At 41.1% G+C, this 27696-nt stretch overlaps 1 protein-coding gene across 1 annotated transcript in view; it reads right to left on the bottom strand.

The window, feature by feature from the left end:
- grip1 (glutamate receptor interacting protein 1) overlaps nt 1–8569 on the bottom strand; it is a 283603-nt gene extending 275034 nt beyond the window's left edge. The window contains exon 1 of the mRNA XM_056257459.1: nt 8370–8569. Within this exon, the coding sequence (XP_056113434.1) occupies nt 8370–8424 (55 nt within the window). The 5' untranslated portion in view covers nt 8425–8569. The remainder of the gene's footprint in view (nt 1–8369) is intronic.
- Nucleotides 8570–27696: the final 19127 nt, after the last annotated feature.

Below are 27696 nucleotides of genomic sequence, written 5' to 3'. Positions count from 1 at the left end.
ATTTGGGTGCATTTGCATGCAAGGTGTGCGCTCATGAAATGGAAGTGATTTTGTTAAATGCTTGCGTATGGTAAAGTCTGCGAGAAAAAAACTAACATGCACACTATTTTTAATGGTCAAGATTAGCAAAATGGGATGCAACCTGAGAATAGATTTAATCTTGGTACAAAATCATGCATGAAACAGCTCTCTTCCTCTACTCCTTTCTGATCTACATTTGTTTCCTCTAAAAGACAGCTGCATCCTCTGGGTCGCAAGCTGTCCCATCATGTTACCATCTCGCTTGGCTTCAAGAGACAACTGCCTGTGTTCAGCAGCATGCAGAGTCACCTTACAGACATAAAAAATGCGGGTTGAAAAGCCATTATCCTCTGCAGCCGGAATAAATGAATTCACGCCAAATGAAAAATCTTGTTTTACATGCACGAGGGACTAAAATGAGACAAAGTGGGACTGAAATGAGACAAAGTGGGACTGAAATATTAGGTGCATTTGGGACAGAGTACTATTGGTGTCCAAAGATTTTTTTTTTCTTGAAGAAGAGGTATTCCAAAGGCTTGTTAAACCCTTCAGTCACTTTTATCACTTCTTCCTTTCCCAAAGTAATTTCCTTCCCTTCTAGTTTGCGGACTTGTCAATATGTATTACTACTTAGCAGAACATGACTGCTTTATCTGCTTCACTTTGCAAGGACCTTCCACACTCTGACACTGAATGAAGTGAAACCCAAGGAATGGAGAGTGTTCTGATGAGAAATGGACGGTGGAGTGATAAGCAACACCCATGCCAAATGTCATGTCCAGTACTGACTACAGAGGATGAGAGTTTATATAACAATGCTGGTAAGAGGAGCATTCAGAATGACATGGCGTAATTCAGCCGTTGTTTTCAACAAATGTGTAGTTTCTCAGTTGCCTTAAAATTGGTAATTTACCTCCGCCAACTATTAATTGTACAGTATCTCTGAGATTTTGAGGGGAACTAAGATGAAAGACCCTGGCCTACAAGGTGTATGTAAATGCATAGGCTACTAGTATTTTCAAATGTTTGGTTCAACAACTACCACTGATGATAATAAACTCACTTTATTCAATTATATTTTTCCATTTCCCCAGGGCAAGTGTGAAAATGAATCTCAGGCTGGAGGACTCAAAAAATCACCCTTCATTTTGTCATACTCTCCTCATGGTTCAAAGAGCCCCCAGTTTCTAAGATGCCACTTCCATATTGTGTCAAAAATGAAAGCCCCTTGCATCTGGAGGAGACCCTTCAGATTTTATGACAATACAGATAACAGCCGCCATCACAGTCAAGTTCAACCTGTAATTAGGAGTACCCACGCAAGGATCTTTGTGTGCCTCCTTGCTCGGGCTGAAACATCACTATTTGATAACCTCAAAAGCTCAGGATGCCATTCTACCAAATCCGACGTGCTGCAGAGGTGTGGAGAAAATTGCAGCTTTGCTCGATATGAACTACGCACCGGGGAGCAGCAGAATGATTTGAGCCTCCTGTTGAGACTTCGTTCTCCTTCGGTTTTCAATTGTCTCACAAGTCAGCGTGGTAAAAGTGAATTGAAAAGAAAGGATGGTGACAAGAGAAAAGAGCAAAACACGAGTGATGGACAAGCAGCATCCAGATTCAATACGCTTTGATGCAGAAATCCACAGTCTGCGTGAAAGACTAGTCCTTGAGTGGGAACAGGTCATGGATTCTCTCAAGAATAAATTAATTGACTCAAGGGAGTGTGAATTCATAAATGGAGGCATGCAAATGCGCAATATTAAAGTGAGAAATCCAGTGAGATTTCAGAATATTAGCACAGATATTTGTATTTTATGAGGTTAAATGAGACACAATTTAAATTCTGCCCTCATAAATCAAATTAACGGATACGCTTGCGGAAACACATCTAGCCTTCCAGATTCAGAAAAACATGCAAATTTGGTAACAGATTTAGCTTTTTTCCCATATCAATGGACTGACTGATCTCTGTCCAATTTGTTCTGGGTGGTAAGGAGAAAGCCTTTTCTCTGCAAGCAATGACTTGTGTTTCCTCAGTACTTGAGAACTATGGACTTCATACACACAAGCAGCAGAAAAGGACAAAACGATAAACCCCTCTCATCTCAACACTCAGAACTCCAGTACGAAATCAATAGCCGTTTGAACTGACAATTATGAGTACAAAAGAGCTTCTACTTACTGTTTGACACAGATGACAGTAAAAGAGTAGTCTACCTTTGTGAGCCACTCCTCCCACCTACATACAGGGTCAGACGAGTGAAATTAAACTACTACTGAGGAGTAAAGCAAAGTTGCGTGTCGTTCCAAGATTAACAAGCTGATGTGGGGCCATGAAACTCCCAGTGAGCTTTCAACCCAAAGAGCAGGGATTAATATAAAGGCAGAGTGTAATTTTTTCAATGTTAAAATACTTCTTTCCCAATGTAGAATGCACTGGGATTTCAAGTAAGGCTTTCTGAAGTCTACACATTTTGGTTCTTTTAAAACCAAAATGTTTGCCTAAACGGTCAAACATGTCAACATACTGAGATAACCGTGACACAAATTAACAATCTTTTCCCTCCATATTGTGACATACATCAGAGGGATACAACAAAAATATAGGACGAGGACTGTTTGATTGGAAGCATACCTGAACACTAGCTTGTAGTCGATTGTAAGAACGCCGCAGGGTTTAAGCAGACTAAATGATTTAAGTCTGGCAGACACCAACAAAAAAAGTAATTTCACCTGAAGAGAAGAGTAAATTATGATGTCAAAAAAAACATGGACAGATTAAACTTTCCTAATAAGATAACATGCATTTAGAAAATATTGTTTCAGCCATTATTCTAGCTTTAAGAGTACTTTTGCTCCAACCCTTTTCCGACAGGACAAATTTTGGTTATTTATGCTTATTCATTGCTGATTTGTGCAAAGGCCACCAATGCTTCATTGCATTTTTAACAAGCTTTATCCACTTAAACACACAAGAACTCAGGTTGGGTTTATGTTTAAGACAGTAAAGAAGAATACAATCAGCCTATTACCTCCCTCTGCCTCTTCTTCTCTGGATGATTCGGTATTGAGATAAATAGCTTACCCTGGGGTGCAACACCTGATTGCAGCATCACACTCTGTCATTCTGTACACTCACAATCACAGCGAAGGGAACAACTCATTATCTCACCTGCACTGATAAATCAAATAAGTTATCTAATGCTGAAAAACTGTGCCTTTTCATGCTAATCAAAGGTCATCAGCAAAACATGCTCATCCACTGGCAAGACTTCAGACTAATGCTAGAATAAATCATAAAATCAAAGGCTATTTTTAAAAATATTAATACAAGGCAAGTCGTGTGTACAAATCTATATAAAAAACTGAATAAAATCTTAATTTACAATATCTTTGTAACATTATTGTATATTAAAACAACTGTCAACATGACAATCAATCATTCACAACCTATTTACTTCTGTAATAGACCTAATTGAGTCAGATAAAGGGTAATTTATCTATTGCGAGTTAACTGAATATATTGGTCAAAGGTATAAAAAAAATCTAGTTGTGTTCTTGATTGATCTTCTCACCAATGTTCTTCATTGCTGGTTACTGCCTATAATTAGGAAGGTACCAAATATGGTACCAAAAGCAGCCTCTGTGTTGATCTATGTGCAGTCTCTTCCAGTGGTGCTTTAGAGTTTGCAAGGTTCTTTGGTTTACTCCATATCCATGCTTTGCTGACATATCACACAATTAATCTCCAACTATTGATCCTACATTGGGGAGGAACGCTGGGGTCCAATTAGTATCGGCTGATTGTGCCTTTGCCTATTCCTCATGATGGCAACCTTTTCAAACTACCCTATAATGATTTTAAGGGGGGAGTGTGTTTTAAAGGGCGGTGGTCATTGAAAAATTGACACTGGCAATGTTGATGCTAGATTATTTTGGTGTAAGTAACACCAAACACCTGTACGCCAAGGCCTGCTGGACATCACACGCACATGCACACACAAATCAAATGTCAATGTAAAACTTGACAATGTTAGGACCGTCCTAATCAGGAAACCGTGACCTCAACAGGTCAGAGATCGAGCGCATGTTCCACAGCCTTGGGTTGAATCATGCTCCAGCAAATCACTGCTGAATGTCAAAGCATTGCAGTTCCTACATACTCAAGGTTACTTGGTCTCTAGTGTTTCTGGACACTGAGATAGTAGGGAAATGCTTTGAGAATAATCAGGGCTCAACAAAGAAAATTTGTTCTGCTGTCACATCTGTGCCAGTAGTTCAGATTTATACTTGCCCTGCCAATATTACCACTGATTGAGCAAAAAAAAAAAAAAAAATGGCCCAATGCAGCTAGCTGGCCCAAAACTCTCACACTGTCTCTTATTGTTGAGCCCTGAAAATGTTTGCACTGGTCTCTGTAAGTGAGCAGAGGAAAAAAGCCACTTGGTTGACATTGTTTCAATAGAATCTTCAAGTTCTAGAGAGTCTGCCATAGTTTTTCAACATGTGTGAAAAAGTCCATATGAAACTCGCACAACATTTTCGCCCGGAGCAAAAGGGATCTTACAACCCACACGTCATATTATCTTTGTGAATTGAGACACGTTCGTACTTGCTAACACAAATGACATCTGAGCTGAACGGCAGTTCTAGAGGGAGGGGGGACAAAACAAACAAAAAGCAATTTCTTTTTTCCAAAAGCAATCATTCTAAAACTTGACTTGGCCATGTAATGTTTCCATCATGACCTGAGAGGCTATTACCCCCATACTGCTGACAGTGACAAACCTCTGGGAAACTTCTGCTATTGGCAAAACACAATAAAGCAAAAAAAAAGTTTTGAAGGCACAGTAGGTGTATTCTTTTCTCCAAGTAAACAAAAATAAATAAAGGAGAGGTCATCATCACCATATTCAAGCAGGTTTCCTGAACGCTCACTGCACCTGCCATTGGTCGGAAAAAACAGATAGTTCTGCCCCAAACTCAAACCAATGGTCAAGCCAATGTTAAAGGGCTGCATACTTAAAGAAAGAGAAATACAGCACCACATAGTTGGTGTTACAAAGGCATTCAAGCTATGATTATTGTTTTTACTAACAGCTGTGTCTACATATGCTGGATAGGAGAAATTATTTTAAAATCAAAACAAATGACACAAATCACATTTAAAACAATTCAAAAGTCTACATAACCTCAAAAACAGATGCTTTAAAGTTTCTGTCAAAGGTCTAACTGAATATAATACCAAAACATCAAACGTCATGTGTTGACCAGCATATATCTATAATGCAGCAAGATGGGGCACTGAGTCACCTTCTTTCAATTCTACTCTCTTATTTTTGCTTTCAAATTCTAGCCAAGTACGGAATAATGGAGAAGCAGCAATAAGCACGAATGAATGCACAAATGTGATGCCTCCACTTCTCCTCCCCACGCACTTATATAAAAATTCACAATTACCGATTTCAAGAGGCAAATATCATTCGGCTCCAGGTGCGGAACTAACATTAATCTGTTGTTCTAGAGGTTCAGCTGTTTCAAAACAGATCAGATTGCAAAACAAGTCTGTTTTTGAGAATGACTACAGGTCATTCCCCATTCATAACTAAGTGGATAGGATACTGAGATAATGCAACATGCTGTTTTTGCTTTGTGTGTGTACAATCTTTTGTTTACTGACACTGAATCTTTTGTTAATGTTAAATGGAACATATATGGCCTTGTGTCACTCTCTCTTTCTATCAAAAATACAAAAACGTGGTTACTTTTTTATATGTATATACTATATACACTACAAAATGTGCAAAAGCAGACAAGCAGCATTTTGAAAGAAAAAAAAGCTATGTTGAAAGGTTATAGGTCTCCCTAGGAATCAAAATTATCTCTAAAGTTCTCAACAAGTAGACGCTTGTACATAAATCTTGATACAGCAGCATTAAACCCTTGATAAATATCTTTTTAAATGTAAACTACAGTATCTCTGCAAACTGAGAAGCATACATAATCAATATGTTGAGGGAGACAATGCAAGAAGAACTGACTTGTGATGCATCATTCAAATCTGCTTGTGCATCATATTTTAGGTACTTCTAACTATTATAAATTGAATACTCTCATTCGATCCCTCAGCAAGTCCTGAAATCATGGTTAAATTATCTTATTAGCTCAGATGATGAATTTGCATCTTTACGCAATGTTAAGATGGATGTGTTGCCTAGGTGCACACACAAACACACCTGTACACTCATGGCCCACCAGGCAATGAAAACAGATAGATATTGTTCAATTGAATTACGAAAAAGAGTAATTAAAAACAAACCTATTTATTCCAACAAGTGCAGTCCTGCAGTGCACAAGAAAAGCATGATCTAAGAGACATACAAAGTGTTACCCTCCATGCCCTAGTTCTCTATACCCGTTCAATACAAAGACACGGAGGAGGAGGAGGTGGAGAAGGCTTGCAAGCCATAGCAATTCTGCACCGATCCAAGGACACAGCATTATCCACAGCTTCCCGCAATATCCCCGTTTTGTATGAGGGGGCTCATTCGGCCCCCGCTGGTTCCCCTCAAACTCAATTACATGCCACATTGCCAGGCAGCAGGGCACCAGAACAGAAGCGCCAACATGCTGAAGATGGCACTAATGTCATGCAAAATTTACTTTTACATGCATATCTGCTGCGTTCAACAGCATTTTACTAAAGTCTAAAAGTGAATTCACACCATATATCAACCATATACGGACTCACAGTGGCAGTTACATGTGTACCGGTATGTTTTGCTGTTTGGCTGCATGTGGCATACAATAACCTCTTCCAATAAATAAACCTAAAGCCTGAACAGACTCTATAAAAAAAGCATGTAAAATGCTTTTACAGAGTCCCAAGTATGCAAGGCTCATGCACAAGCAACTCTGAGGTGAAAGAATCAGTGACACAATGGAAAACTGTGATTCATCAGTCCTGAGTCATGATGACAATGGCCAAGCGGTCACATTCAACACCCAAGAGAGATGTTTGTTATCTCAGAAAAGCACACAACCTCAAATACTTCTATCCGATTCTCCCAGATTCTCCAAGTCTCATGACCCAGAATTGTTATTAGTAAAGGAAAATACCAATCTAATCTCATATTTTTGTTAAGAGGTTAATACTTTTACATTGAGCATGATACATAATCAACATATGGTCATATTCCTGGTCATAAACACTGACAACTGTACTGCTTTAGAGAACAGAACACAGCCCAACGATCTACCTTTGTAGGTAGTCCAAAAACCAACATAGCATCAATACTTTTGCAGTAAGTGATTCTCCATTCAAAGTGTGGAAAACATAATCTTTTCACGGACAAACCACGTGCAAGCATATTCCACTATCCTCTGAAACATGATAATTCAAACACGCTGCTTTTATCTGATTCATTACAAGCTCGATCGGTACTCTGCTTGTTTGCTATGGGCAAGTGCATCTGACTTATTCCCCTGACCATTCAGACCCGTCTCACTCGACATGCATGGCTGTGATGGATAAGATTTCATTAGGTGGGGAATAGTGAAATTCTGTCGCTAAATTCTAACGCAAAAATGACCTGGGCTGCGTTTCCCAAATGCATTGCCACCAATCGTCTCTACGATCAACTTAGCTCACGATGCTTTTAGAAAACGCAGCCCAGGGCGTGAGGAATAGTCAGTATCGGTCGCTAACATTACACACCTTACGTCAAGTAACAATGACCACCACAACAGCAACGCGCTGCATTTCAAACCCTACGGCTATGGAGACTTTTAAAGCGAAAGGGTAAGGCTACAATCACACGATTTCATTGGTGTGTATTATGTAGGCGGTTTTCAAAATAGGAAACTGTCACATATAGCTACTGCATACACATGGTTTTCAGCCAAGCCAAGTGGAAGCGACAGAAATGTCATGACTGTAGGCAACATTTTTAACACGGAGTACAATGAACACCAAACATACTATCTATACTATAAATATTGGTGGTGTATTGGCAACAACAGATGCCCAAATGCATCCTAACAAATTTAAGGAAGGAATAAAATAGGAAAGTAAACGCATACAACCTTTAAAATGTCGATTTATGCAAAGAAACCGACCGAACAAGTGCATTACTACGAAATTCCTGCCGGCGGGCGCGGTATTATCTCTCAATCCAGTGATCACCCAGAAAAAGTTGATACAATGAAGCGCCGAACGTTCTAAACATTTCGCGCCAAACATCAACAGTTACAGTGTAACAAACAAACCCAGAGACCATAACAATAAACAGAACGCGCCCCTGAAACAACGCTCGTGCGAAACTATTAAAGAGCTGTTTTCATACCTCCTTCTTGGTCGGCTTGCAGGCAAGCGGGGATATTTTTCTTCCAACCCGGCATTTCGGTGGCGTCGTGTGCATTCAGGGGGTAAATCTCAGGCGCATTTCACTGACGGCACAGGCGTGCATTTCCCCGCGCCTCGTCCCTTCTATTCACTGGCAGCCGGTGTAATTGAACGCCGTGTCTTCCTCAGCCTCGTTGTGGAGCTGAGCTTGGGGGTGTGAGCAGACACACACACACACGAACGTGAAGGTGCCCACTACAACCCACTACATTAAAGACTTTTTTCATTTCCTACCTTCCCTAGCCCTAGAATTGTCCCATTATTTTGTCACGTTAAAGCTTCACAGCACAGTTCTAGTAGGCTACACACGTAAACGCCAAACACACAACACATTTCTGTTATTCTGTAGCCTAATTGAAGTGTGTACAGTGTTGCTGATTGTTCTCTTCCAGTGTTTTAAGAATGTGTGTGTGTGGTCTTATTCATTAATATCTTAAATGGGGCGTGTTGTGGGAGTGAGGCAGTTTCAGAAAATAACTTTTGTTAACACACAATATGTTCATTTAGGTCAAACACTTCAATATAATCGATTTATTGTAATACATTTTCCATCTGGAGCCTTTAGGCTGTTAATTATCAAATCAAATCAACAGCAAATTACAATTTTAGTTTATAATTCAAAAATCTATTACATAAAAAAAGCTAGGCTATTAAAAAACTGTTTCTGTCATTTTGATAAAAGATCAACTGTCATTGGAATTTCTTTTGAAATTTCTTAAAATAATATTGTTTTTAAAAAGCAATTTTGTTTAATGTTTTACTATGGATAAACATTGATTTTTTATTATTAATAATATTTAATTAGCATTATTAACACTTTGACTGCAAATATAATTTATTTTGATAGGTTGATTAACGACTATATTTGTGATATACTAATGTATATTTTACCTTGGGAAATGTTTTATTTGTTTTTAATATTTGTGTAAACTTACATGTATTCAAGGTTCAAGCAAAGTATTTTAGTACAGTTTTACTTGATGGTTACTGTTACTGTTCAATGAAAAGCATTGTGGGTATATGTTCTCATCCACTTGCAGACGTGTGGTATAATTGAGTGCTTTTTGATGTGCTTGATTAGCTTAACATTGCTTTAGTTTACTTCATTCTATACCTTCTGCCAGACAGTTGAATATACCATCACCAATGAAGCATATCAGATATTCAGTAATGAACATACATAATTAGTGACCTTTTTTTTAGTGTGAATATTTTTTCTGACCCCTGTGTGAAGTAACAAAACTAGGAATGTGATTCATATCTCAGTGTTTCCAGCATTGATTTGTGATTCATTTATGATAGGTGCATTCATTTTCTACCTAACTGTTGTTCATTTGGTGCAAGCATCAGCCCACCTACATTAATGTGCAGCAGTTTACTGTTTCAACCTTTAACTATCTCTTGGTGAGTGGGTTTCAAGAGCCTAATGTGCTGAACTCAAGCTTTAATTAACCGTTTATTTCAGTAAGCTGGTAATTTAATTATATCTGCATATATGTAACATTTCCGGCCTCATGTAGGTTTTTCATAAATGTGACTGGATTAGGGGACAAATATATGCCAAGAAAACAGATAAATAAATACTTCAGATTGATGATTAAAAAGCCATACTGTATAAATATGAGTAAATTATCACATCTGATCCCAAACACATATGCTGTTTTTTTTTTTTTAGTTCTACAGCACTGGAGAAGCAAACAGAGGAGGGGGGAAACACATGAAATATATTTGTTATGGGATAAAATGTTTATTTAGATTTTTTTTTTTTTTTTTAGTTTTCTTTAGGGAGCACTCCTTGTAGTTAACCCTACTGCCCTAAACAGCTGGTTGTTGTCTAAGTTGGTGGTCTCCAATACCTCCGGAATAAAGCAATATGGCACTCCATGTTTCCGCCAGGATGTACACATTCAACACATAGCCACTGGGGGGAAAAAAAAACATCTAAATGTAGGTTAGGTGACGCTGCTTCTTAGTGGGCATTGTGACACATCATCATTGGCCTACTTTCCTCAGCCTCTGCGGGGTTTTTTTTTTCTTCCTTATGTGTTCCCTCCCCCTCTCGCTCCCTGTCCACCCATCCACCGGGGTACCCTGGCGGCTTCACGCGCGCTGGAGCGTACACGACAGGGCAAGGCCAGGCTGTAATGAGTCGGGTTGGGTATAGCTCATCCTCATTCTGAGGCCTTTCTTCTGTCCTTCCATTTTGCCATCCATCCATTCGTCCCTCGGGCTGCATACCGAGTAGCACATCACCCTCTGAGATGATACAGCAGACAGGAAATAGAGGGGGGAAGGGGGGGGGGGGGGGGGGGGGGGGGGGCTTAAATGCAATGCCCTTAGTTAGTGGCTCCAAAGGTCTAATGGTTTTCACTGGTAGATGTAGAGGCGAAGATGTTGAGAGGCAAGATAGAAGTGTGGATATTATGATATTACACTTTGGAGGGATTCTAATTGGTGCATGTGCAGGCCCAGCTTGATGTTCCTTACAGTTCCTTATGGTTCCTAGTTTCAAACAGTTGATGGGCACCATTGACTAAATCACTGGGATCTATAAACTGTTTGGTTCTTCAAAATATCCTCTTTTGTTTTCAGCAGAAAAAATAAATTCATACAGGTTTGGAACAACTTGCGGGTGAGTAAATGATGACAGAATTGAATTTTTGGGGGGTGTACTATCCCTATTGTTCATCACCTGTTTTCGCTTTATATTTTCCAATAAAGCACTCGAACAAAAATAAGCTTTTTAGCCTACACTAAAGGTTATTGTTTGAACAAATGAGTTCCATGTGCAGCTAGCATGTCATTAACTGATGCTCTAAAATGTTTAGATTAATTAGTCACTGTAAATCTGTTCTGTTAATGAAGCTTGACACCAAATGTCGCTTTTTTAAGTCTTCAAATGCTGGCTATATAAAATGGCTGAGGCGTAGCAGTTATTTGACCCATCTTATCTCTCGTTACAAACCAGATTTCTTTATTGTTTAGGGAGAAAAAAAAATCCCCAAATTATTATTTAAGCAATAATATAACAAGATACAGTTTATGCATTGAATCTTAGAAGTCTTTCAATTGCCATTTTATATTAGAACAATAATAAAGTCATGACTGCAAAGGGAATAGCTGTACCCTTTAGAAACAGCTTCATAATTGAACAATGTTTCTCATTCTTCAGAACTACAGTGCTGACGACACTTCTTGAATAACGATTTCCAAAAAGTTGCAAACCTTTCACTGTTTTTCCATCATGGTCCAAACATTCCAACATTCACCTTCCAGGCAATTGAACTTGTCATCTACCTTGTCCATAATACACTTTCATTTAACTGCAGAGGAAGAAAGCAACACAATTATTGTCGCATTTTGATGGATATTCAAGCGAACAAGTTTCTAAAAGACTTTGATGTGATAAATCACTGAGTGATGTTGCAGAGCTGCTATTTCAGCTGCGTGACAAAGGACAGAAAAAAGGAGTTGATGCATCTGCAAGTATGCATTTAAAATAAGCTTTCGCCATTCAACATGTCCACTGTGGTTCTATAATTGAACAAGTTTACCGATGATTAAAAAGCTCTGTTATTATCACACAGCAGTTGTTATGAAAAAACAATCAGCAGGCATTGATCTTGACATCTTGTCTAGTGATGTCCGCTTGTATACCGCAGTGATGGAATGCCTCATTTGAAGACGTAATCAAAAGACATGAGAGTAGCCATTACTGCTCTTAACTGTCAATGCTAATAGCAGTCATTCACCCAACTATGATTCATGAGATGACCTCTCAGGCAGGACACAGTTCTACCCAACTCTAAATTCACACCCAACATGCCTTGAGCTGATTTCCCATTCAGTTTCAGCAGCGCTGGAGATAGCAGTTGGCAGCACCTGGGTGCAAGGCCAGTGAAGCTCTCTGTACTGTATGTCTGTAGAGTTGAGCAGATGGAGTCTAAAGAGAGGGAGTATAAATAAAGAATACAGGAGAGATGTACCCAAGGGTCTGTCAAGGCAGCTAAAAATCGCACATTTGCGTGCAGTTCTTAGAGAAGACAACAACTCCCACTGCTGCTGAGAAAGGCCAGGCTTCGCACACCACGTCGCCTGTGCACAATGTGATTCATGGCCCTGTGGCAGCGCTTCAAGTCTCACAGGGCAATCAAAGGCAATATGATTTCTGCTTCAATCAGAGCGCTTTAATGGCCATTACACTTCTTGTATGCGCTGCCAAATAGAAATCCAGTGGCAGTGTACTTCCTCTTAGCAGCCAATAAGCTGCTGTGGGACAGATATTGAAAAGCCAAGATGAACAAAATCGAGAGAAAGTGAAAAACCACAAAAGGGATATGTGCACAATTACTCAGGGAGAAATGAAGGACTGAAGAAATGTCAGGATCACCATGACTAGACAAGGCTATTTTCTTATTGTGACGGTACTTGGAGTGTTTTATTGACAGTGTTGCAGCTCCTTGAAGACATCCCTGCCTTGTGCGGCACTTCTGTCTTAGTTGGAACAAAAGCAAAGACGCTCAAGGACATTCTCTGCCCTAACAAACAGATTCATTCATGTGCTTTCTGAAGCTCTTTCCATCAAGCTTTTTTTAATGTGGGTTTTATAGCATAGACCCTTTCAAAAATCACTGAAAATCTATAAAGCTTCTAAGCAGAAGTTAATCATTACATGACAATATTTTAGAAAGGCATGGAAATACTATCAGATTTAGTAATGAAAGTAGTTCTGTCAATAGATACGTTCAAAAGGACACTGGTACTAGTTTCACTCTTGTGTGGCACTGATGGAGTGTAGAGAACTACAGTCCCGATGAGACCCAGCACTCCAGACAGTGTAGTCACGATTCCTCAGAGACGGCTGGCAAAAATGTTGTCTTTATTTGGCTTCTCCGTCTAAGGCTTGTCAAGTATCCTGGTGTTCAATGAATCAAAATGACAACTAGCAGCAACTGTGAAACTTGGAGGCACAGCAGGGTTTTGTGCTGTGTTCTGCTGTAAGGTCTAGCAAAATCCACTGCAGAGTCAGCCACTAATCCAAATGCATCATGACATCTCATGACATCATCTTGTGCTTTTGTACCTTGCAACCTTTAAAAGTTTTAAATGTGCTGTCTGTGATGACTCAAAGCAATTTCCCAAAGGCCTTAAATCCATTAATAAATGTTCCATTATGAATCATGTTTGTTAGGATGAAATCACCTGAAAATAAAATTCTGTCATCATTTACTCACCCTTGTTTCATTCCAAGACTGTATGACTTAACTTATTTTGTGGAGCAAGTCTCATGCACGTGTCTTATGGTAGCTTTTTGTGAAGAACAGACCAAAATCACAGAGTCATAAGAAGTGCATAAGAAGTGGATCAGTTAAACAAATCTGTGAACAAATCAGTCAGACCAATTTTGCAAAAATCTAATTTAAAAGAACAATTCATAATTCTCAGGTGAGGAGCGCTAGACTGGCTGTCAAGATTTTCAGTTAATAAGGACTTAAATTTAGGTCTGTTTGTCACACAAATCTATTGTATGACATAATATACAGCATAAACGAGACTTTATTGATGGTTTTGTCATTTTGGAGCTTGAAAGCCCTGGTCCACATACACTTTCATTATTTTTTTAAAACAGTGACCAGGATGTTCAATAACTCAACATAAGTAATCAGAATCATAAGGTCAGATACAGGGCTCCTTGCAATGTTTGCTTCTGTGCTGAAATTGACAATGAAGTAAAGAGCACAAAGGCCCCAAGCATTTGAATTGCTAAACTAGGAGATCAATAAATGTACCAGTACAACCTCTGAAAGAGAGGAAACAAAGACCTGATGTTACGCAAGAACAGTGCAGCATTTTGTTCACTGAATGAGCGATTGTTGAAGAAAAAAGTAATTGTTAAGAAAGTAGAAAAACAATATGCACTTACTGTCTTAGTAATGGACTGTCATGCCAGGGAAGTTCTTTCATTCATGGATTATTCCATTCACTTTTGCACACTCGCCCAACGAACAACCTTTGATGACCGAACCCTGAAGTCGCTATTTTGGATTGGGGCTATTACCACTCTAGAGACCTTCTAGACATGACGGAGGGAACATGGAGGGAGGCCATCCTACACTGTCTGGGGAGTTCCTTCCCCAATTCCACACCAGCGTCCACGTCATCGAACCCAGAGCCCAGCCAACCATCACCCCAAGGCACGGAGATGACGCGAGAGCCCACCGCAGACGATGACTGCGCCAACCATCGCCCCAACCATCGCTGAAGCACCACAGTGAGTCTGACCAGGTGTGTGAGCCGGCTAAATCGTCCATCACATGGGAGTTTTAGTGTAGATCGAGGAAATGGATTGGAGCCCCACCCACACTCCCGCCAATCCCGAGTGATTTTCTGGTGGAATCTATGGAAAATTGCTTTGAATTTGGAGAGGATAATTCCCTGCCCCCTCTGATCCCACTCGACTTCTTAAGGCCATTGCACACTGAGTCCGAAATTTTCGTATGCGTTTTTTTCGTGTTCGTCAACCTAAAAATTCGTCACACACAGAAACCTTGCACACTGAGTCCGATGCGTATTTATTAAACCTTTGCGGGGAAAAAACGCACAAAAATACAAAATGGATTCGTAAAGCAGAAGGATGATTTTGTTGCCCTCTCTCTTATTGAAATGAGAATAAAGAGAAAATTTTGGGTCCATCCAATTCTGAAATTGCGCCGAGAGGAAGGAGAGTTCAACTTCCACTTCCTTATCAAGGAGTTGCGAATTTATCCCGAGCGATTCAAAATTTTACTTCAGAATGTCAGTGGGACAGTTTGATGCTTTGTTAGCGATTCTGGAGCCACATATTAAAAAGAAGACCACCAATTTCTGTGAACCAATCGGTCCTAAACAGAGACTGGCAGTATGTCTAAGTAGGGCTGCGTTCAGCGCCGACAAAACGTTGCAGAACGTTTTTTAAACAGAAACGGTGATGCGTTGAACGCACTGTTGTGATGACGCAAGAGTTGCAACTACGGCAGCTGAGAAGGCTTTTTGGGTTCTTTGTGAAGAATTTTCGGAGCCTGATTAAGTCGGTATAAATATGTGTTTAATACTACAAAATATGCCCGATGTTACAGTTACTGCACTTGCCGCCCAGAACACAAGAGAACATCCCAATCGAGTGAAGGGATTTGTGGAAACTGAAATGGAAGCACATCTTACCTAATAAAGACTAAAACACATCTATTTAGCCTCACATTCTTGTTGTTCATAATGTTTTATTAATACCCTGTATTTTCTTTCTCATTTTTAGGAAAAGCACTTTACATGCATTGTTTATTTCTATACCAAATGTCACACACTTGCAATGAAGCTAAAAATATACATCATTATGTTGATATCCTATATTTTTACAATAATACTTACGACAAACATGTCTTCTAATATCCTTAGTTGTTGCATATCGAACACATTTGTAAATTACTTCCATTGTGCGAGTTCTCTTTAATACCGTGTGCTTTATATACATGTTGCTGCTGATTGGACTGCAGTTCTGACACGCCCACCAAACAAGAGAAAACGTCTCCGGTTACTATCGTAACCTCGGTTCCCTGAGAGGCGGGAACGAGACATTACGTCATACTGACGTATATGGGAACTCCTCCCTTCTCCATTTTCACTGAAATCTTATAGGTTAACGCCAGCTGGAGACAGCTGGCCAATTGACGCAAAACATGCAAATGCTGACCGGTCCGCGGGCAGTATAAATAGCATGGGCACGACAATTACGTCAGAATCAAGACTGAACGCTAGCACAGCTGATCAAACGGCGAGCACGGCGGTTGACGTAATGTCTCGTTCCCGCCTTTCAGGGAACCGAGGTTACGATAGTAACCGGAGACGTTCCCTTTCAAGGCGGTCACTTCGACATTACGTCATACTGACGTATATGGGAACTGTATAGAATCCCGCCGTGAGCGCAGTGAAGATAAGCCCTGAACGGGGTCAAACTACACTCCCACAGGAACAACAGTTCTAAGCCAGCAGCGCCGCTAGGAGCACTCAAAACTGATAGGCGAAACTAGACCAACGTCTGTTCCGGCTTACCAAGTTGTGCATCCACTGCAATGAGGCGAAGGCTGCACTGGACAGGGCTAGGGCTGGGACGGTTACCGCATTACCGCAATACCGCGGTCACGTGACTCCAACCGCGGGTCTGAGCTCGTCACCGTCATCACCGCAAAAAACAAAACATTGGCCTGCACATGTGTGCACGTTGTGTCTAATGATATGGATTCATTGATTCTAATGACATGGATTATTTCTAATGATAGTGTGTCTTACATGGATTCAAGGTTTTCTAAACAAAACTTATCAAAAGATGGAGCAAATCCCTTTCGCGAGTTGGGGAGCGCAATGTTCCATGACACATAGCATTACATTCGTATTAGAGATGCGCGGATGGGCTATTATTATTTCATCCGCAATGGAACCGCAGCACAAAACGCATCATCTGTCCGCCATCCATCCGCACCAACGTTTTTTGATCAATTTTCGTTTTTTGATTTTTTTAATCAGTTTTAAGGTCTATGACCGATGCAAGGCGCTGCTGCCGCGAGGCTAGAAAGCTCTTGGCTGTTCTAGAAAGGAGACTGCGCATGCAGCACAGATATCTAAAGGCTAAAGTCCCTAGTATAGCCTATTGGCTATGTTGTATCCTCAGAATATCAGCAGTGAACTCCGTCTCCGATGGGCGCACGAGTTTCGGTTCATTTATGAGACGAGCTCCAGTTCACGCGCAAGAGATCGCACCGTCGCTTCCACATCGTCCTGATTATATGTCTGCTATATTTGTATAATTCCAGGCAATTAGTTAATGAAACAGTGATTAAAATTAAGATACAATTTATACAAAACGAAATTTAATTTAAAGAAAGGCTTTCTACAAAACAAAACTTAATAAAGTGGTCAAAATCATGTCTGACCCATCTTATGATCCTATCTTACTCATGGTGTTCACTTTTCATATAATCGACATAGATTAAATAAAAAATAACATTATATTATGTTAACATAAATATGGAATATAATTTTTGTAATTAAGACATGTTGGAAAAGCTGTTCATCTTTCATTTCGTTCAACATCATAATGTATTCTCCTGAAAATGATGAATTCAATGCGAATGTATCTGAGAATATTCTTAAATTAGGAAATCTATTCAGTGATTGGTTCATGCCAAATTACAGCTTAATGAAAATCGGACTCTTTCAAATTGTGCTCGTTTTTTTTCGGATGTAGGTGAAAATATTTAACAAAGTCTGTCTAGAAAAAACGCCTTCTGGTGAGTGCGCGGAAGTCTGTCGGGGGGGGGGGGGGCAGGGGGGGGGGGGGGGGGGGGGGCGGGGTTGGGTGTTTAAAGCGGTTTACCGCTATACCGCGGGAATATCTTGCTTTTCAACCGCGGTTAGAAAAAATCCATACCGCCCCAGCCCTAGACAGGGCAGCACAACACCATAAGCACTCGAGCACAAGAGCTAACACAGTGTCGACGGCATAGCGGTGACAGCTGCATAACCTTAAGCCACACACAGAGTTAACAGTACGTTGGAAATACTGCGTAATGTGGAAACAGCTATGTAACCTTATAGTCATAACACAGAGTTAGCAGCAATGGTAACTCTGCAATACAGACTACTGCACAGCTGGTGGTAACAGTTTCATGAGTACATTGATAAAACTCACCGAACCCACGACGCTAAGGTGGTGCATCAAACTTGGAACCCTGGCGAATGTGTTCTGAGAAGACAGCCAGCATACCTAAATTTAAAGCGTCGAATTCAGAGAGAAAGTCTCTGTATAAAACAGCACGTCCCTAGTACCATCCACCAAGCACACAAACAGCTGGTAGACTGCTGCCAAGTGATCCACGTACATCCACAAATCCCTTACAGGGCCAACATCACTCTGAGCATCGGCATCATGCGAGGCTGAAACTCAGCAGATAAGGCGGGCAGGGATCAACCTATGCTCTGAACGGTGTAAGCGACTTCGGAACGTAGCTTGGTATCGGACTGAGAGTGACGCTGCAGTCATCAGGTCCGAGACAATGCGACAACATTCACTAGAATGAGCGTAAGTCTCCAAGTGCTTCGCTGGGGCAAGAGCCGGTGGTAAGGCCATCTTAGGGAGAGCTCCGTCTCAGCACTTGTCAGTGTGAAGTGTCTTGCTCAACTAAGGACCCAGCAGCGGACACACAAGAAGGTTCCACAGCTTGGGGCTGGGGTGCCACCTTGTAGAACATAGCCGATGTTCTATAGCCAATGTAAAGAAGTGCAAATCAACATATAACTGAATGTACATAAACACAGTGCCAGTGGCCGTAGCGACGACAACTGTGAATATACGCAGTTAGAAAATAGCCCCATAATAGCATAGCACCTCAGTAAGCACACAAACACAGTCATAACTGTAGCTACAACTGTGAATATATGAGTTAGCACAGAATAACCAGTTGCCCTGATAGGAACGGGGCAATATAACAGCGTAGCACATGCACGTACAGCATAGGTCGCTGTAGCGCCAACTTAATACACGCAGTTAGCTCCGTATTAGGCTGAAGGATACGGGGCAACACCGCTGCATGAACACATCCATTTGTAAATAAATGCAGCGCATGTTGCCGTATCGACGGAGACTGTGAATATGCACAGTTTGACTGGGATAGCTAGTTGCACTGAAAATACAGGGCAACATGGCAGCATAACACAAGTGAGTAAGGAATAGCGCATCCTTGCATGTACATAACGCAGCGTAAGTCGCTGTAGCAACAGAAACTGTGTAGAGACAGAAACTAAGATGCATAGTTAGATTAGGATGGCTAGCAGCACTGAAGGAAACAGGGCAGCATTACAGCATAACACATCCGTTTACGTACATACATCCAGAACTGTGAATATGCACGGTTAGATTAGGATAGCTAGTTTTGCACTGAAGGAAACAGGGCAACAAAATAGCAAAAGCACGTCCTTGTACATGCCGTGTAGTCGCCATAGCGACAGAACTGAATATGCAGTTAGATAGGATAGCTGGATGTTGCACTGAAGGACAGAGGGCAACATAACAGCATTACCCATCAGTGTGCACATTTCAAACATCTGAGGGTATGATGCAGTGCAAGTCGACGAAGCGACCGAGACTGCATGAATATGCACAGTTCACATAATGGTCAGTTACGTTAGCCACATAACTGCATAACGCTTCAGTGTGGACACAGATGCAGCGCAAGTCGCCGTAGCGACAAACTGTGACTATGCACAGTTAGATAGGATAGCTAGGTGCACTGAAGGATACAGGGCAACACGATAGCATAGTCACATTAGTGTGTACAAAAACACAGCGTCAGAGGCATCGCGACATCGACTGTGAATACATAGTAAGTCAGAATAGCCGGTTGCACTGATGATACAGGGCAATATTTAGCGGCGTAAACATAGCACATCAGTGCGTAGCGTGTACACAGCGTCAGTTGCACCGCACAAAAACTGTGTACGTAATCAGAATAGCCATTTGCACTGAAGGACACAGGGCAATATATAATGGCATAAATCATTACACATATAACAGTGAGTTGTATGTACGTAACACAGTGTCAGTTGCATCGCGCCACACTGTGAATACGTAGTAATCAGGATAGTTATTTGCACTGAAGGATACAGGGCAATATACAACGGCAAAATTCATAACACATAGTGTGTAGTGTGTACATAAACACAGCGTCAGTTGCATCGCACAACAACTGTGAATACGTACTGCATAGTAATCAGAATAGCCATTTGCACTGAAAATTACAGGGCAATATATAATAGCATAAATCCCAACACATAACGCTGTGTAGCGTGAACGTAACACAGTGTCAGTTGCATCGCACAACAACTGTGAATACGTAGTAATCAGAATAGCCATTTGCACTGAAGGATACAGGGCAACAACGGCAAAATTCATAACGCAGTGTACAGTGTGTACGTAACACAGCGTCAGTTGCATCGCACGACTGTGAATACGTAGTAATCGGAATAGCCATTTGCACTGAAGGATAAGGAACAGGGCAATATATAATGGCATAAATCATACACATAATAACAGTGCGTAGTGTGTACGTAACACAGCGTCCGTTGCATCGCAACAACTGTGAATACGTAGTAATCAGAATAGCCAGTTGCACTGAAGGGTACAGGGCAATATCGTGGCATAAGCATAACACACACATATCAGTGTACATAAACACAGCGTCAGTGGCATTGCACAACTGTGAATCAGAATAGCCAGTTGCACTGAAGGATACAGGGCAATTTATAGCGGCATGAATCATGAACACATATCAGTGTGTAGAGTGCACGTAAACACAGCGTCATTTCATCGCACAACAACTGTGAATCCGTGGTAATCAGAATAGCCATTTGCACTGAAGAAACAGGGCAGCATATAACGGCGCAAATCTTAGCACATATCAGTGTGCAGTGTGAACATAAACACAGCGTCAGTGGCGTAGCGACAACAACTGTGAATACGTGGTTAAATCAGAATGGCCAGTTGCACTGAGGGATACAGGGCAACATATAAGGGCATAACAGTTAAATCATAGCACATATCAGTGTGCAGTGTGTACATAAACACAGCGTCAGTGGCGTAGCGACAACAACTGTGAATACGTGGTTAATAGAATGGCCAGTTGCACTGAGGGATACAGGGCAATATATAAGGATATAACCGTTAAACCATAGCACATATCAGTGTGCAGTGTGAACATAAACACAGCGTCAGTGGCATAGCGACAACAACTGTGAATACGTGGTAATCAGAGTAGCCATTCGCACTGAAAGAAACAGGGCAATATATAACGGCACAAATCATAGCACATATCAGTGTGCAATGTGAACATAAACACAGCGTCAGTGGCGTAGCGACAACAACTGTGGATACGTGGTTTAAATCAGAATGGCCAGTTGCACTGAAGGATACAGGGCAGCCTGACGACATAAGCTGTAAGCTGTGCCCCTCCATCACCAGAGCGGGGCGTCCTGGCGCGGCGCTCTCCGTGGCCTGTGTCGCCACATTCCCGGTCCCGCCCTCTGCCAACGGTGAAGATCCGGTTTGTTCGGGTTCGAACCGTTTTGGCGGCTGTAGCCGAATTAGGCGGGACGAGGTGCCGACGAAGAGAGACATCGAGGAAGGCTGGACCGTATAGAGATCAAAAGTTTCGGTTTAAAGTCTGGCCGCGGCGAGACTAAATTTTATCTGCTGTGAGAGATGGATCGAACACGGGTCTCCCGTGCGACGGCTTTGGGTTTCGCCACTGAGCCACAGGGGGAAACAACCACTTTCGCGCCTTTAGACACAGAGCCATGGCCTTGCCTCGTCTCTCTGGATGCATCTTCGCATGACTTACCATAGGACGTCGTGAAGACGGAATCTTTCTTGAAGTAGCCTGGCTGTTAGATACCGGGCTAAGTAAAATAATAAAAGTATCCTTTCCGACGAAGCCTATCGCGTCGAGTCCTTCTAGCGAGCCCGCGAAAAGGACCGGAGAGGCGACGGGCAGGTTAAAATGTATCTGCTCGAGAGCCGGGATCGAACACGGGTCTCTCGCACGAAGGCTTCGGGTTCCGCCACAGGGCCACAGGGGAGAACGACTGTCAACTCTTCTTTGGGTGTGAGAGGACACACCAGCGGCCGCTGGCGGCAGTGGGCCTCATCCCTGCTGATGCCCGGGTTTATGAGGGCGCGCACTGGTAGACCAGCACATGCCTGTCGTCCGTGAGTGCGGCCTCAGTAGATCCTTGTTTGGGTAGAGCGAGTCAATACCGCACATATCTGGCATGTAGCAGCCATCGGATGCGGGGAGGAAACATGGTGCGTAACCTCTATTACAACTTCCACGATGACTTCAGATAAGACTTCTAGCCTGAAGAAAGAGATTCGACGTAATTGTCGCGCCCATGCTATTTATACTGCCCGCGGACCGGTCAGCATTTGCATGTTTTGCGTCAATTGGCCAGCTGTCTTCAGCTGACGTTAACCTATAAGATTTCAGTGAAAATGGAGAAGGGAGGAGTTCCCATATACGTCAGTATGACGTAATGTCGAAGGGACCGCCTTGAAAGGGAACGCATCTCAAACCCCGTTGCACACCGGTACACGCCGTTTCCAGGAAACATGACGTTCAACCCGGAAACCGTAGCAAAACGTTGCGCACTGTTGTGATCTTGAACATGCCCCAGGTATGGACACACACACACACACGGAACACGCGCGGCCCGGAAGCAGACAGAACAGCTGTATAAGCTACAGGTTATATGCCTATATTGTACCCAAATAATACATTAGTAATCGAATTGGCTGCTTAATCACACCTTAATCGATCCGAAATTTCGATTTGATTGAAAGGGGAGGTTTATTCCTTTTCTAATCCGATCGAGAGAACATATAAACACTTGATCGAATTGAAAACCGAAACTGAAAGGACTGCGCATGTGCAATGATGTGCGGAACGAGCTCCCCCCGGCCCTGAATTGTCAAAAAACCTCTCAAAATGCTGGCTGTGGATGCGAAAAACGCAAAAAATCAAACCCGATCCGATTTTTTTTATGACGGACGAAAGTTTCGGAGGCAGTGTGCAAGCGTGATTGACATAACTTGAGGTTGAATTTTTTTTTTTACGTGCGAAAATTTCGGATGCGAATTTCAGACTCAGTGTGCAATGGCCTTTAGTCTTCAGGGACCATCAGGCTTACAGCTCCACCGGGATCTCTCGTACCACCGGCTCCACCTTGGTCGGACGTTGCTCATCCTGTGCCATGGAACTACGAGCCGTCTGCTGCCGCATCAATGAAATCCCCGCCATGGCTCCTCTCTCCTTCAAAGCCGCCGTGGGTTTCCATCCTGGCTGGACTTTGGGATTCCTCCTGGCTTCCTCTGCGCCGGCCTTCTCCCTGGCTCTTCCCACCTTATACACCACCCTGGTTTCTTCAGTTGTCACCTCTCCTGGGTTCCTGTGCTCCACCAGAGCCTCCTTCCTCTGTCTTGTGAGGAAGCTCGCACCTTTTTCCAAGAGGGGGAGTACTGTCACTGTTCTGTTATGTTTGGACTTTGCCATTTTCCTGCCTGAATTTGTCTCCATGGTTACTGATTTGATTTCATCATTCTGTTCATCTGTTCGAAATTAATTACCTTAGTTGAACTGTGTATATAAGTTCCTGTGTTTTCAGTTCTCATTTGTCCGGTCTTGTCAATGTTATGGTTGTTTGCTTGCCTTTGGATTTACCTGTGGATAATATTAAAGACTGTCGTGGATCTTTATCTTCTTCGTCATGCGTGTTACTACAGCCAGTTCGTGACACTGACCTCAAAAAATTATTTTTCCCAATTTAAAAAAAAAAGCCTAGTTCAGCAAATAAAGTCTTATCAAGCAAGCACACATTTCTTGTTCAATTTTCAATGCATTTATGATCTCACTCTCTAATATATGGTTTTAAATTACTCTTTAATTTTAAGAACACTGATAAAACATATCTTTTGATCTTTGTAGCTTCAGATCTTTTAAATAAACTCTACCACACTTATAAGTACCTTATTAGCCCTCATTTTAGAAATTACTGCTCACATAAAATCCCACAGTTCTCTCTGATATTCTTTACAGATGAATCCTTTGTGGATCCTTTACATACTCTGTGCGACTTTGTGTGAGTATGTGCTTCTTTTAGCAAACAAGGGATGCAGAAAGAGCACTTTTTAATAAGACACGGTTGTTCTGCAAGCACTACAGACATCAATTCTCAGAAGACCACATGAATACAAAATGCATGTTTGTGGGTAACACTTTATTTTAAGGTGCTTGTAATAAGCAGTAATTAACAGTTAATAAGACACTTATAAGACCTTATAAGATGCATATAAGATGCATGTAAGCATTAACTAATGATAATAAATAAATAAAATAAAATAATACATTTCTCAAGTATCAATACATTGCACTTTTAGAACAGCCGAACAAACATAAATGGTAACACAAACTCCCAGTCACTTAAAAATTGACCTTCCCAAGAGGGAGTAGTTTCCCTGATCTCTTCAGGGCCTGGACCTTTAATTAACCCTTATATGAAGTAGTTAATGCTTATTTGCATCTTATATGCATCTTATAAGGTCTTATAAGTGTCTTATTAACTGTTAATTACTGCTTATTACAAGCACCTTAAAATAAAGTGTTACCAGTCTTTCTGCCTCACATGCGGAATACATTTCCACTGCATTTACTTTGAACTTAAACACATATTTCCAACTCAAATAGCTGTAAGCCAACAGAAATATTGCTATCAGTTTTGGAAACACTAAAGACCAAATTATGAAATAAAATATGATCACACATGGCCTGTGGTCCTTAAATTTCAGTCCCAATTAAAGCATTAGATTTGGAAAACAGCTTTCTCCGAGGTCTTGCCATCAACATTGAGGCTTCATTGGGTGCTTGGTTAATCAAATGTGAGTTAGATTAAGTTTTTTAATTAGCTAAATGTGTTGAGAACAAGAGTGGGTTGGCCAAGAGTGAGTCTAATTAGGCAAGGCCAAAACCTGCTGGAAAGGACATGACAACATCAAGTGATGAATTACAGAGAACATGATTTTCTACCACCTCTGTTTATTGCGTGACACTAAATTCGTGGAGGTATCTTAAATCAGGAAACATAAAATATTAAAGGAGATGTTTTGTTCGTTTCTCGATTATGGTAGGTGTTCTCTATTTCCTAGCCACAGGCTTTTCTTACCAGTTACTTTGTAATAGGGTATTTTAGACACTAAAGTATTACTTGTACGGTATTTCCCTTAATATAAAGCTTTTTTGAAAAATTTTTAGGCCTACTGGGTAAAAGTGCTACACAAATACACTAAATGTGACTTGACACATTAGAGCTGCATTGCACAGTTTGGTGAAACAGACAATTTCTTAACAAATATCAAAACAGATATTGCCTTTAAATAATAAAGCAATATCATATGAGCAAAGGACGTATATCAACACGACTGTGATTCTTCCGAGAGTGATATTCTATGGATATATTCTACACAACAATATATTGGCAGTTTATTTTTTGTGCTTCCAACAAAAAATAGTCCCAAACAAAGACCAGAATGAATTGCTTGAATTAATGATTCAATGTCTCACTTTTAAAAACTGTCACTTGCTGCCACCTACTGGCATAACAATGTAACTTGCAGAAAGAGTCACTGATAAACGCAACAAGTAAGCCAAAGTCCCTTTAAGGCAAGTCTTTTCACTCGGTGGCCATCTTTGAAACGCCTCTCGGGGAGTATTTCATGTAAGTATAGCTCCTTTCTCTTTGAATTGGAAAACATTAAATTCTGTGCAATAAAAAAGATGTGCACCAAGCTTACGAATTTAAATTTCATATTTGAAATCACCAATGAAATCTGGCATAAATGGTCTCATAAATAAAAACAACCTCTTTTTGTGGCCTTTACTTGTTGGAATCTGTTAATCAGTGACATGTATATGTTCTCCATGAACCTGAGGTCTCTGAGCAGGTGGTGAGGTCAAAGAGGTTGCGCTGGAAGGTGCTTTATTCCTTGCGTTACATTCCCTTTGGGAGCCTTTGGGCTATTCCACTGTGATCTGTGTTTATGGCATTGATTAATCAGAGAGCATGCCAGCAATGAGGCCACACACTCATACACCTATACACTTGCGCTCGTTCCTTTCGGGCAACCTCCCTTGAGGGCTCTGAGTTTCTCACTGTGAATCAGGAGGCAGAGAGACAGAAGCCCTATAGAGAGCACCGGTGATAAAGAGCTAGATTGGACATTGTGATAGCAGACTCAATGAGGATGATGGGGGAGTGCAGAGACACTGTGTCTAAGAATACATGACCTTGTATACATGCCCTTAGCATTTCATTTAGCTGCTGTGGACCAATCAGAAATTCCTGAGAGGCTTGACAAGTACATGGTGATGGGTCAAACACTGAGCTAACGCCACGCCAACGTTTGTATTGGCCTTGTAAATGCTGTCGGAATGAGCATTTTAGGTTAGTGCCGTATATCAGTTTGATTAATGCTGCTGGAACATTGACTCCAAACATAGTAGTAATTCCGATGTGGATATAAAATACTTTGACTAAGCAGCTGTCGGAAGCAACATGGTGTCCATATTAAAAAGCAGATTTTGAGGCTGGGTGTAATTTTACTTGAAACTGTGGAGGAAATTGTGAAGACAAATACTTCTGATGAGTCCATATAGCACAGCGTGAATCGTCTCTCTCTCCTGCTGTCTCTCTTTATGTCTATCTGTCTGAAGCCAGCCTCAGTAAACAGTCTGACACAGGTAAAGTGGGCAATATTTTGGATGTTATACGTTATCTCTCTATCCCAGTTTAAAGGAACTGTTCAACAAAAAATGACGAAAAAAAGAACTTAAATTTCAGTTTCTTCCTATAAGTGTGAAATTACACCCTTTACATTTAATAAAATATAGTAAGGGATGATGAAATGAGCCATGTTGCTATTTCACACAGTTTGAAATAGTGAAGATGAAACAGAAGATAATAGGAGGAGCCTAGCAATGAAGTGCTCTCCAGAGACTTCTCCTTGAGCAAATTACATCTTTGCTATTGCCATGTATTCACGACTGACATCCAATTTGACCCATGAATTCCAGAGTTTTTTTTTTTTTTTTTTCAGGTTAATGAATCTTTTACTTGACCCGCCATTTATTTTGAGTGTTGGACCAGGAAATTAAATTTAATTGTAATGTTAAGTGCAACAAGGGGTGGCCCTTGCCTGAGTAGAACACAATTACTTCAATTAATGAAGTCATTAATGGTCCATACATAGATTGCAGCAGTTTCAAAACAAGAGGTCATTTGCGATTTCCAGATTGCATGTGTAGCAGAAAATTGGGGCGAAAGTTTGAGAAAGCAAAAGGGGAGAGAGTATATGCTGTAGGACAATATACTGGCTGACTTTTTAATACTGAAAATCGGAGGAAAGGACAATTACAACTTGATAATCGATTACGGCTCCCCTGGGTTCATTGTAAACAGAAGGTGCATCATTAAACTCCATTTATGCCTATTGGCCCTTGTTGCCATTCAGCTCCATAGGGCCATTGCTGTCAGTGTAATTAAATGATTTTTGAGCCTCAAATTGGAATTAACCCAATTTTAAGGGCATATTTATCTAAGCTTCATTTTTATTCAAAACCACACGCAATCAAAATTTG

The sequence above is a fragment of the Rhinichthys klamathensis genome, unplaced genomic scaffold (genome assembly GCF_029890125.1).
Source record: "Rhinichthys klamathensis goyatoka isolate OS25496 unplaced genomic scaffold, OSU_Roscu_1.1 h1tg000139l_1, whole genome shotgun sequence".
NCBI lineage: Eukaryota > Metazoa > Chordata > Actinopteri > Cypriniformes > Leuciscidae > Rhinichthys > Rhinichthys klamathensis.
This window is presented reverse-complemented; position numbering and strand designations above follow the sequence as displayed.